Below are 13,161 nucleotides of genomic sequence, written 5' to 3'. Positions count from 1 at the left end.
TAACTTTATTTTATTATATTTTATTCTGTACGTTTTTTTTTGTTGTTTTCTGTAGTTAAAATTGTGAATCAAAATATTATGATTACTATAATATATAGTTAAATCAATTTTTATTTTATATACGAATGTTAACTGTGAACGCGTGTTTTAAAACTAAATTCTATAATAAAAGTATAAAAAATATGTATTGTATTTGATTATTACGCCTATAATATTAAAACTAAACTATATATATATAAAACAAACAAACCTATAAATCAAAGAGAAAAAAAGAATTTATAATAACAAAAACCAATAAATCTATACACATGTATTTCCTATTTCCAAATACTAATAATTTTTATGCAGTTATAATTTAAACATTTGAATGAGAATATTGATTATTAACAAAATTAGCAATATTGAACAAATAAAATACAAACACGATTTGAAACAAAAAAATTTTTTAAATTTAAACTGAAATTTAAATATTAAAAAAAAGTTTTAAACAATAATCATTTCTTAATTTTTTGACAAATCGTGTTTTCTAAAAAAAAACTACATAATTATGTAAATACACATTCCTAAATATGCTGCATATATATATATAAAAAATTTATTTCACTGCATTGTATTTTTATAATAATTATAAGTTATTTAATAATAAACACTTCTTATACATACTATTTAATCATTAATAAAACTTCGTTACGTTTCTTATATAGTTAGTTATTAAAAAAAAAAAACAATTGAAAAAATCTTTGAATTGCTCTACCCCTCTCTCATACACTGCACATATTTAAATACATAAGTTGAAACTAGGGATTTCATACTAACGAAACTAATACTATTTTTAAACTTTAAAAAAATGGTATTTATTTGAAAGTTTCTTTTAATAATTTTTAAACTAAATGCAATAAATTGCTTTTATTAAAATTTATTTAGTTTTGTTTAACAACTTATCTCTATGAAATTCAGGTGAGTGTTTTGTAAAATTTTGGTTTTTAAAGTAATTTCATAAAAATTTGCTTTTTTATCAAAAAAAATTTTTGATTTTCGAGACGCAAAATATAATTGGAAATGTTTTGTTCAAATTGAATTAATTTTATTCTTAAAATCGCCAATACTATTGTTGTTCTTGTAACAGTTCGACTGTACCGTTTAGTTCATTCCTAGGGGAAAAACTTTCGCTTGTTGTTGTTGTTGTTGTAACAGCTAAAACTATACAATAATCTAGTTGGGGATTCTACTTCAAAGTCCATGCCTAAAAATTGAGCTACTTCAACTGGATGTGTCCATAAATCCATTGGACGGAGTGAAGTGGGGTTGGCTGGGCAGTTGAATATGTGGTGTGTGTCATGGGGACCCTGACCACATGAAGGACATTCGTTATGGACAGTACGGTCTATACGGTGCCAGTAGGCTTTGAGTCCGTTGCTCGATCTACGTACCGGAATGACCCGAATTATTCGGCCAAAGGCTGTCAACCCCAGCAACAACAATACTTTCGCTTTTTATAGCTCGTATCATTCCGAAGCGAATATTAAATTGTCGTGAGAACGATTCAGTCTTTGTTTCATTAATCGTGCAACTCGTACGAATGTCAAAAAGTGGCAATAACAAAAAACTTACAGTTTTCACAACATTTTATACCAATTAAAAGACTCGCAGTAGAAATTTCACCCCTGTTGTAGATACATTTAGTATTTCAACCCTTTTTAACAAAAAAAAAAAAAAAAAACATATTTTTTCATTATTTATTTTAGAGACTTTATTATTTAAATTACTGATTACAACATTTGTATTCTTAAAAATAGTTTTTAATATGAATTCAATTAAACGCTGATTATAATATTTCCACAGTCATAAACTATTTTTTTGGTCAATTTATACCTTAAATATCCAATTTAAAAAAAAGTTATTGCTAAACATGGTTTTTAGTTATTTCAATCTCATTACCTCTCTATATCTAAAAAGAGTTCAAGTAAAATTGCAACACTTTTGAAGTAATTAAAGAAATTTGAATTTACTTTGTCAATATTTAGAGGAGATAGCGCCAAGTGTGTTGCAATTAGAAAAAAATTGTAATAAAATATGTATCGCAAATATGAATTTTAATGAAAACTAAATACTTGTTCAATTTATAATCGATGTCGTAGCATTGTTAAGTTGTAAGTCGTAATTTGTTTACTATAGGCAAAAATAACATACATACAAAGATACAACGCTATGATAGCGATTATGAATTGGAAAAATATTCTTTTTATAATAAACTAAGGGTTTAACTCCATAGTACAATTGCAAGAAAATACTTACGAAATTTAGAAAATGTATATCAAGCTTCAAATGAAGCTAAATATTGTAATGTCAACTAAGAGGAGGTCTTCCAGAAATATGTGAAGAAAATAGCAAATATTAGTTTATGCGTTTTATCTGTTTTATTTGTTTCTATTATAAAATACACATGTTTGTATAATCCTTTAAGAATAAGTAGAAAATAACAACAAAAAAACTTCTATATGACTTTTTTCAAAATTAAAGGTTTATTATAAACTGTAATTTCTTTTTCTTCCAATAAAAATATAAAAACTTAAAAGGTTTAATATTTTGAAAATAAAGAAAACTACAACTGTATAATTAATTTCCTAACAATTGTGTTAATGCATTTTACTTAATACATTTTATATATTTAAGATGAAATTCACGTAAAAAAATATTGTTGTTATTATTACGAAATGAAATTAAGAATCTGCTATTATAATATGGAAATCATAAATACGTACCATGAAAAAAGTATGAAGGTAAAGCAATCTTGAGAAACGTGGACTTATAAACTAATATCCGCTCTTTAAGATACATTAATACATACATACATATAAATACGTAACGTCCCTGCTATCCCCAACCTTCTCAATGAAGTTTCTTTCATTTTTTTTGTAATAAAGTTAATCGGCTGAGAAGATACACATACAGTAAAAAGTACTTGTAAAAATTTGTAGCACATTTATAGAGGTTTATAATAAAATAAATCATCATTCATCAACAGCATCTTTTTCTTAAATATGTAGTAATAGAATACATACCCAACTGTGATATGGAATAGTCGCCATCTATTTAAATATTAAGCAAAAAGTCTGTACTCACATGTTGGTTTATTCTTGAAGATGAAGAAAAACTAATGTGAAAACAAGTTGTTTTGTTTTGTACATACGTACCAATGGACGAAGAGGATGGGTGGGCGAACAACCTAATCATGTCAACAAGTGTACATTTTCAGCTCAAAATGCTATAAAATACATTATCGTAGGATTAAAGTAGAAATTCGGTACTTTTTGTTTGTTTTATTTTTTAATTCTAACAACTATGTATGTATGTAAAGCTTATTGCTCACCATTCATATTACAAAGAAGATAACATCACTGCCACGGTTATACGTACCCAATAACTAAACTATCATTCAATCAATCAATCAATCTCATAGAGTGTCTTAAAAACGCTGTATGCGTATGCTGGCTGAAATGACAAAGTTTGTTTACGTTTGTTTTGTTTCTTATTTCCTTACCAACAATCAGCTCTAATTTATACAATGGTGGATTATCTAATAACCAACTGGCTGTAGGGCTAGCTTGGCCTTGGATAGATGGCTTATTTTAGTATGAGAGAAAAAATGGTTGTAAATAAAGATTATTAAGTTCCCAAAAATACATATTTATCATTCTAATATTAACCCCGTAAAATAGTTTTTGTTTTAAATACATACAGTTTGCAATTTGTCTATGAAATTTATATGCTTCAAATGTTTGCGATTTTTTTTTTAATTTTTTCCTTCCATTATCTAAAGAAATGTTATTTTGCTTTATTTCAACATAATTCAAGAAATTAAAATGTCCAATTATGAAAAAAGTAAAATAGTAGTGAATAAATTTATATCTAAGAGAAAAATTATCTGTGTGTTTGCTTAGAAAATTAAAAAATAAAATAATTATTAAACAACGTTAAGTTTGTGAATTTAAAAGCAATTCGAAATTTACATACGTGCTATATAAAATGATGCCTACGGTAAAAAAAGGTGTTTCGCCAGGTTCGAAACTTCATCTGCTACTGGATGTGTCACGTCTTATGCCAAAGTAATTATATCTGTAAACAAAATATTTGAGAAAACGACAAAATTTTATATTTTTCATGTTAAATATACCTGTACGACATTTCCAGCAATCACATTTGTTAGTTAAATCTTAAATAAATTAAACTAACGGCGATGGCGATCACGTGAATTTGATCTTCTCCGGGAGTTGAAGCTACGTCCACGGGAGCGTGATCGAGATCTTCTACGATCGGAGCCACTACGTCCGCTGTTCCTATTGCGGTCAGAATCACTCTCACGATTATCCCGATCTCTACGATCCGAACGACTAGTCGTACTGGGGCCATCGGGACGACGCTGTCGTTCGCGAGAACGAGACCGATGAACACGTGAACGGCGATCCAATTCACGACCACCGACAAAGAAACGTGAACGTGATCGATCATCATCGCGTTCATGGATCTTGCCCGTACGCTTCAGTTCAGCCTTGCGTGGCCCGGCTGTCTTCTCCAAATCGGCTAATTTTTCTCTTATGGTTAAAAATCCCAAATGCAACTTACCGCCAAAGTGATCTGCTAATCTGATATCGTTATCATGGATACCCAAGTAGGCTGAACAAACTTCACAAACACGTAATTTTTGCTGTTGATATGTTGATGCTGGCATTGATGTGCGGTACTCATGTTCGGCTTTAATTTTCTTAGCTCGTAGCTCATCGATTTCTTTCATTAGGGACATACTCTCTTCCACCTCGCCGGCTTCTCCCAGGGCCTCAGCTTTGGCCAACTTCTTGCCAATCTCCTCGGCTAAAGCATGTACTGCATTTGCTTTCTCTGCCACTTCGGCCGTTAGTTCCTCTTGTGTTTCCTTTAGACGTTGCTTGGCTGCTTCGGTGCGTCTATCGCAGTCCGCTATAAATGCCTGCAAATGTTCCATTGCCTCAATGTCATAATAGTAATCCCGAGATTTTGCTGCACTTTGATAATCTGCTCGAAATGCTAAATCATGAACTTTAGGACAATCTCCTAAATCCATACGAGTGGATGCTAGTATGTCGTGAGGACAGCAGTCCAATAAAAAACTTTTACACACACGGGGGTCTGAAAATTTAAGTCCTCGGCCATCGTCTCCATTGCGTGTAGTACCCATTAGCTGGTCGAGCATTGCTCTCATTTGATCTGTAGCCGACATTTTATATTTCTAAATTGTTACGATAACAATCAATTATTTATATTTTCTTATAATTTTTTCCAATTATTCAACGTTTGCATTAAAATTTTTTAGATGTCTACATTAAAAGTCGCTGTCAAAAAGCAATGTCACTGAAGAAAAAAAAAATGATGGTGTTAGTATTGCCAACTACTTTTGGCATTTTTTTTTTTTTTTTGACAGCTACACACAGAAAAAAAATTGAGTTAATTGTACTGTTAGAAGATTGATAATTTAGATATTACTATATGAATTAAGATTTTCAAGTTTTCAAGTTTTGAGAACATGAAGTGTATGATGTCGTCTTAGTGGTAAACAAAGAATAAATAAGAAATGAAACTGTTGTCAAAAGTACCTAAGTCTACTGTCATCCGGTACCTAACTCTAAGAATGTATTAGTAGAATTCTCAAGTCAACATAGTTGCAAAAAATCGTATTGAAAAATATTGAAAAAAAATATTACATTTCAATTTATACTTTGAAAGGTTTCTTAAGATATTTTCCACATATTTTATCTACAAACATTTTATAAACACGTCTATTTCTTTTTTAATCTATAATATTGAAAAAATAAATTATTTATTTGAAATATCTTTTTCGTTTACCATACGAAAATTTACAACATTGTTTTTTTTTAGTTTTAATTTCAACCAACAAAAATTCAATGTCAAAAAATAAAAAATATTTTTTTTTCGTTTGTAAAAAATATATTATTTTCGGGCTATTAAATGTGTTTAAATTGTGCAAAAAAATTATAAAATATAATGTTAAGTGATAAAAAATATTTCAAAGTGCTATTATCCTCAAAGTTTCGCGAAAAAGTTTTGAAGTTTGGAGAGAGAATAAAATTTTTACATATGTGTTGGATTTACACAGTACTCGTCTGTGAGAAGAGCGTAATGTTATTGTTGTAAAAAAATGACAGCGTTTCACTTCTTGTTTATTCTTTGGTGGTAAACATGAATTTGAATATTAAACGATTTTTTTACCAAAAAAAATTTATTAAAAATATTAAGTGGAAGCATATCATGGTTGGTAAATGGTTATCGTTGAAAAAGTAATGGTTATGTTCATTTCGGTAATGAAATTATAGTAGGCTTCTATAGTTGAAACGAAAAGTCGACTTTTTGCATTTAGTTAAAAGTCGACTTTTCGACCTTTCGACTTTTTCCATTTTATGAAAAGTCGATTTTTCGACTTTTCGACCTTTTTCATTTATTTAAAAGTCGACTTTTAGACTTTTCGACTTCTAGTATTTTATAAATGGTCGACTTTTCGACTTTTCCCGACTTTTTTCGACTTTTTCCGACATTTTCCGACTTTTTTCGACTTTTCGACTTTTTTCGACTTTTCGACTTTTTTCGACTTTTCGACTTTTTTCGACTTTTCGACTTTTCCGACTTTTCGACTTTTCGATTTTTTACGACTTTTTGACTATTTTCGACTTTTTTTCGACTTTTTTCGACTATTTTTTTACTTTTTTCGAGTTTTTCCGACTATTTTAGAGTTTTTGACCTCATTTCCACTTTTTTAAAATTTTCGACTATTTTCGACTTTTCGACTTTTTCCGACTTTTCGACTTTTTCCGACATTTCGACTTTTTTCGACTTTTTTCGACTTTCTTCGACTTTTTTCATAGACGATAGTTATCGACTTTTTTGGAACAAAATAGTCGACTTCGACATTTCGACTTTTTTCGACAAAAAGTCGATTGTTCGATTATTCGAAAGTCGATTTATAGAACCCTAAATTATAGTGTATATGTTCACGTTATTTTGGCTTATTTCGGAATGGTATTTTAGTGTGTTTTGAAAGATTGTACAGACTTTACAGACACAGTCGGCAGAATTAACACGCCGAATATTTATAGAAAATATTCAAAGCTTAAATAATAAACAAATAATAGATGGATCCGAAAAAGAGTCGCAGAACGTTTTGTATATATGTATATATATATATAATATGTTTGTGTAGAATTTTATTCTCGTTATTAGTTCTCGAGTCATATAAAATTAATTTTTAAGTTAAAAAAATAAATGTTATTTTAAGTGGTTTTGGGAATTGGAGTTTATATGCATGAAATGGGGTCTATATGAAATTTTGAACCGATTCAAATAATTTTATACAATATTAACTTTTGTGACAAAATCTGTTAAAAAAAAGCTGCTAGGAGTTTCTGAAAAAACAATCGAGAATATTTTCTTAATATTTTTATGGATTGATACGGAATCTCATATCTCGGTATTTATGGATAGATTTTACTGATTTTAAATATCGATTTTCTCGAAAACACATGTGAGATAGATAATTGAAGATTGGGACCTGGCAGATATCTAGTATCTTTCGAAAACTGATTTTAGCAAACATACGGACATAGTTAAACCTACTCCGCTATATAGAATGACTTGGAATATATACTTTATAGGCTCGAAAAATTACATTGTAAAATTACAAAAGGTCGTTTGGCAATTTCGTAAATATATAATTTGTACACAAATGTTTAACAACTTGAGCCATTAATAGTTAAAATACAAATCGGATCTTGCGTTTACTACTAAGAATGTGTTCCAAAAATAGAAAAATTAAGACATGGAATACTTAATAAATCAATTCTAACCATTTGTATGTTAGACATTTACAACTGGACTGAATGTGTAACTAAATATTTTATACCATTTATTTGCAATAGATCTCACAGCAAACATTAGTATCAATGTACCTTCATAACAAACGACGTACCTAAAATGGATAGCAAAAAATGAATGTGGTCAAATAATTTTTTTTAGGAAACAATAAATCTGTATTATTTCAAGTGGGGATTTACGTTTCGACACATATTTATCTCTAATGACAAGTATAAAAAATAAGTTATCTTTCAAGTAGTTAGGAAAATAGCACAATATTAAGTGTACGGTTTAATTTGAGACTACTGTTTTTATTCATTTACCAATTTTTCATAGAAAAATATCAATACTATGCGTTCGCGTGTGTGTTTATCAGTAAAATGTATATTAAATACGTACATTTTAGCCTTTTATCAGATGGCATTTAAGAATTGGGAAAAATTCATTCTTATTTCGATCATTGCCATTTTTTTTTAGCTAACTGCACAGTGTTTTCATTAGAAAATATATAGGGATTAATTTCAAAATGCTTAATATTATATCTTTAAATATTTCTTTAAAATAGTAACATTTCTCAATGTAATGTTGTTACTAAAATATTCTATAATGGTTCATTGGATTTTTATAGTTTTTGCAAACTAAAATTTACAAATTCTCATAATTTATGGGATTAAAATAAACTTTTTTAAATCAAACGTACGAAAATATACAAAATTTTATTTTTGACAAAAATTCGTTATGCAAAATTCTCAGAACAGAAATCTGTTTAGTAATTGATTCATTGCGATTACAAAAAATCTAAAAGTTATCGGGAATAATAAGAAAGAATCAGGAGCAGCCGAATTTATTTTTATTTTGTTGTACATACATATGTATGTACTTCTTAATATATTACTAATCATGAGAAATATTAATTACTTACATATAAAATAAAAATAATCTAATTTCTAATGATTATGATTATTAATCATTACTTAATCGCCTTGATTTCAGCGGATAAGATAGTTTCGTGTAAGTTTTTAACTATAACTATTTATGCTACAAGTTTGAGTATATAAGGTGAGATATGTTTGTCGTAAATTCAGTAGTCAATTCGTTGCATTTTGACAATGAAAACCTTTATTGCTCTAAGTTTGTTCGTAGCTATTGCCTCAGCTGGCATTATGCCTGCTGTTGAGCAACGTCTTCCCTTGGTACCTGTTATGCCATTGGAAGAATTGGAAGGTCGTATTACCAACGGTGAACTCGCCAAACCTGGTCAGTTTCCCTATCAAGTTGGTCTAAGTTTGGTTTTCGGTAACAAAGGTGCCTGGTGTGGTGGTACTTTGATTTCCAACCGCTGGGTATTGACTGCTGCTCATTGTACCGATGGTGCTGATGGTGTTACTGTTTACTTGGGTGCTACTGACATCAAGAACGATAACGAAAAGGGTCAACAAAGAATCTACTCCTCCAAATCTTACATTGTTGTACACGCCGACTGGGATGCCAGCACCATGTCCAACGATATCTCCTTGATCAAATTGCCTGTACCAATCGAATTCAATGATCTCATTCAACCTGCTACTTTGCCTAAGATGGATGGTAAATACTCTACCTATGTAGGTGAAATGGTTTGGGCTTCTGGCTGGGGTCGCGATAGTGATGCCGCTACCGGTGTTTCTCAATTTCTTCGTTATATCGAAGTTCCCGTCATGAAACAATCCACCTGCAAAACCTTTTATTTGGGTTCAGTAACCGATAAGATGATTTGCATTAAGACAGTTGATAAGAAATCCACTTGCAATGGTGACTCTGGTGGTCCTTTGGTCTATAAGGACGGTGATGTTAACTATGTTATAGGTGCTACCTCATTCGGTATTCTTTTGGGTTGCGAAAAGGGTTGGCCTGGTGTATTCACCAGAGTTACTTCCTACTTGGATTGGATCGAAGAGATTTCTGGTGTTGTCAACAAATAAATAGTATTAAGTAAACTAATAAAATAATGTTTTAAATAGAAACAAAAAGTGAAATCACATTTGTAACTTTTATTATGAGTCACTTTAACACTTTGGCGGGTAAATTGTGGAAAAAGTTTGTGTTGGCAATAATAATAACTTCGGTACAAATAACAGTTCTTAACTGTCTACGACTTGCATAAACTCTAGCCTTTATTGTATCCATTTCGATTTCCACAAATTAAATGAACTTATCCACCATTTAGAGGATCCATTAAGGAATATGATGACATTCCATTTTGAAAAAAATCCATCTGTAAGTAACAACTGTTCAGGTGATGTAGGAGTAAAATGTATCAAAAAATCTAATACATTTAAGTTTTATTTCGATATCGAAATGTGTTTTAGAAGCCATGAACTTTTTCTAGTACAGATCAGAAATCTATAAAATCGGTTTCAGTCCGAATCTGGCATTCGAAAATCAATTTTTCGATGTTGTTTAAAAATCCAATCTGTCTACTTTGAAATGAAGGTCATATCTTCTTATTTTAACATAAAGCTTAAAACAATTGTAAATTGTGAAGTCTTCGCCTTGTTATTTCGACTCAAAAATTTCCAAAAACGTTTTTTTTAATCTTTAAGACACAATATCGGAAAAACCTAACGTTGTTAAGAAAGTCTGATTCCAGAGTTGGTTGCTGAGAAGAAACTCTGATTTCACATCTTAAATATACACATAAATTCCTATATAGTCGATACTTGATAAATACTCCAAAGAAAAGTTGCAACCAACTTTTTATGTTGCGATTTTCAAGGACAAACCTAAGCCTAATTAACTGTATTTTTTTACAATTGTTTAAAAATGTTCAAACCTTTTTCAAATGCATGTTTTTGCAAATTTTTGTATATACAATTTTCCATTACCCAGACAAAATTAAGAGTGCAAAGGTCTTGGTCTGGTCCAAAACTAATCCACATATGTACATATAAGAAAAAGCCTGTTTCAATGAACGTTGCGATGTCCTGATCCCAAAACTACTTATTTACAATGAAATGTAGGCTGTGGATCATGTCGTTATCAAAAACAATAAACATTACATAAAACTACTAAACGGACCTTGTACTCCGATAATATTTGCAGAGGAGTAGTCGTGGGATTACCTAAAGTATAAAAATTAGTGTAGGAAAAAACATTTTCTAAATTCGATTTTAGTTAACTAACTTAGAACTATGCTGAAAATACTGAAAGATTCTATAATGTTCGTTTGTTCTTTTATAGTATTTGCAATGGAAAATTTTACAAAATCCCATAATTTATGGTCCTCTTATTGTATTTGAATTTTATTGCAAGACTGCAATAAAATTTAAAATCAAAATTTTTAAATCAAACATAATAAATCAAAATAATGCAGCACTTCTCAATGCATTAACATTTTGTTTTGACAAAAATTCTATAAACAAAATTCCTAATTTAAAATTTCAAACTTATTCTTGACTAGACGTTGTTGTCGTCATATTTCAACGGATAAGATAGTGGTGTGGTGTGTGAGATTTTAGCAGAAATTTGTGGGTATATAAAGAGAGATATGGTTGTCGAAAATTCAGTAGTCAATTCGTTACGTTTTGACAATGAAAACCTTTATTGCTCTAAGTTTGTTCGTAGCTATTGCCTCAGCTGGCATTATGCCCGCTGTTGAGCAACGTCTTCCCTTGGTACCTGTTATGCCATTGGAAGAATTGGAAGGTCGTATTACCAACGGTGAACTCGCCAAACCTGGTCAGTTTCCCTACCAAGTTGGTCTAAGTTTGGTTTTCGGTAACAAAGGTGCCTGGTGTGGTGGTACTTTGATTTCCAACCGCTGGGTATTGACTGCTGCTCATTGTACCGATGGTGCTGATGGTGTTACTGTTTACTTGGGTGCTACTGACATCAAGAACGATAACGAAAAAGGTCAACAAAGAATCTACTCCTCCAAAGCCAACATTGTTGTACACGCCAACTGGGATGCCAGCACCTTGTCCAACGATATCTCCTTGATCAAGTTGCCTGTAGCAGTGGAATTCAATGAGCTCATTCAACCTGCTACTTTGCCCAAGATGGATGGTAAATACTCCACCTATGAAGGTGATATGGTTTGGGCTTCTGGCTGGGGTCGCGATAGTGATGCCGCTACCTCTGTATCTCAATTCCTTCGTTATATCGAAGTTCCCGTCTTGAAACAATCCACCTGTAAAACTTACTACTTGGGTTCAGTAACCGATAAGATGATTTGCATCAAATCAGTTGATAAGAAATCCACTTGCAATGGTGACTCTGGCGGTCCTTTGGTCTACAAAGATGGTGGTGTTAACTATGTTATTGGTGCTACCTCATTCGGTATTGCTTTGGGTTGCGAAAAGGGTTGGCCTGGTGTATTCACCAGAGTTACTTCCTACTTGGATTGGATCGAAGAAGTTTCTGGTGTTGTCAACAAATAAATGAAATGGAGTACAATAATAAAACGATGATTTAAATAAAAACCCGAAATAACATTTATAATTTTTATTAATGGGTCGTTTTAAAACCATGGAAGGGTAAGTTGTGTTCTACAAATTATCAGTAAAATAGGTTCCTTAAAAAATCCTAGACAAATATGGCAACTTTTCAATTTGACGATCAAAAGCCAATTAATAAATTAGTGATCTCTAGTCTAAACTTAGGAATATTCTTAGTCACTTAGTCAAGGATAAAGGTATCTTCGCGCTGTTATAGCGCCTCAAGTATGACCAAAAACAATTTTTTGTAAACCTGATGAATAAATTCTGAGACCAGATTCAATCAAAAATTACATTTAATCTTGCTACAACTTAAAAAACATTCCATTAAACATTTATAAACAATCTAATATTTCATTTTAGCGGTTGTAGGGTATTGCATGAAGTTTTTCACTTGTTTCTCCAAATAGGAAAGTAAAAGTAAGTCAGTCAGACAGACAAGTAAGTTAGTAATACAACAATTAATGTCAAAGAGTCAGTTTCTATAGGCGCTGACCACAAAGTTGTAAAATTTTATTTTGCTTATGTTTTTCATAAACAAAAATGAACACTATTCAGATTTTTCTTTTACTAGTTCTAAATTTACTAGTCTGGCCAGTGCGGGAACGGTTAAATTGTCCAGTTAGGCCCTTACGTTTTTGGTTTTCAAAAAAATAAATTAAATTATTACTGGCTTTTAGTTGTAATTAAACTCCAAATTAACTTTTAAAATTCACAACTCAACGCCTTAAATCGCCAACGTATATAAATGGTGGGAATAGTTATGATAATAATTACAACAACTAAAACAACA

General features: G+C 30.7%; 3 protein-coding genes across 3 annotated transcripts; 2 read left to right on the top strand and 1 right to left on the bottom strand.

Annotated features, from left to right (window-relative positions):
- Positions 1 to 3,815: 3,815 nt before the first annotated feature.
- On the bottom strand, positions 3,816 to 5,390 carry LOC119607266 (putative RNA-binding protein Luc7-like 2). Its single transcript, XM_037961127.1, has 2 exons — positions 4,175 to 5,390; positions 3,816 to 4,116 (listed from the first exon to the last, which is right to left on the bottom strand). The coding sequence occupies exon 1, from the start codon at positions 5,252 to 5,254 to the stop codon at positions 4,229 to 4,231; it is 1,026 nt and encodes a 341-aa protein (XP_037817055.1). The 5' UTR covers positions 5,255 to 5,390; the 3' UTR covers positions 3,816 to 4,116; positions 4,175 to 4,228.
- Positions 5,391 to 8,971: 3,581 nt separating this feature from the next.
- On the top strand, positions 8,972 to 9,908 carry LOC119607284 (brachyurin-like). The gene has a single exon (XM_037961151.1). It carries the CDS (start codon positions 9,006 to 9,008, stop codon positions 9,852 to 9,854), a length of 849 nt encoding a protein of 282 aa, XP_037817079.1. The 5' UTR covers positions 8,972 to 9,005; the 3' UTR covers positions 9,855 to 9,908.
- Positions 9,909 to 11,418: 1,510 nt separating this feature from the next.
- On the top strand, positions 11,419 to 12,365 carry LOC119607274 (brachyurin-like). Its single transcript, XM_037961135.1, has one exon. It carries the CDS (start codon positions 11,463 to 11,465, stop codon positions 12,309 to 12,311), a length of 849 nt encoding a protein of 282 aa, XP_037817063.1. The 5' UTR covers positions 11,419 to 11,462; the 3' UTR covers positions 12,312 to 12,365.
- Positions 12,366 to 13,161: the final 796 nt, after the last annotated feature.

This window comes from Lucilia sericata, unplaced genomic scaffold (genome assembly GCF_015586225.1).
Source record: "Lucilia sericata isolate MDLA Ls3-8-SP2 unplaced genomic scaffold, ASM1558622v1 Contig000682F_arrow, whole genome shotgun sequence".
NCBI lineage: Eukaryota > Metazoa > Arthropoda > Insecta > Diptera > Calliphoridae > Lucilia > Lucilia sericata.
This window is presented reverse-complemented; position numbering and strand designations above follow the sequence as displayed.

Bases quoted from the DNA above. Each gene is read 5' to 3' on its own strand.
- LOC119607284 (XM_037961151.1), top strand. From the start codon at position 9,006: ATGAAAACCTTTATTGCTCTAAGTTTGTTCGTAGCTATTGCCTCAGCT.
- LOC119607274 (XM_037961135.1), top strand. From the start codon at position 11,463: ATGAAAACCTTTATTGCTCTAAGTTTGTTCGTAGCTATTGCCTCAGCT.
- LOC119607266 (XM_037961127.1), bottom strand. From the start codon at position 5,254: ATGTCGGCTACAGATCAAATGAGAGCAATGCTCGACCAGCTAATGGGT.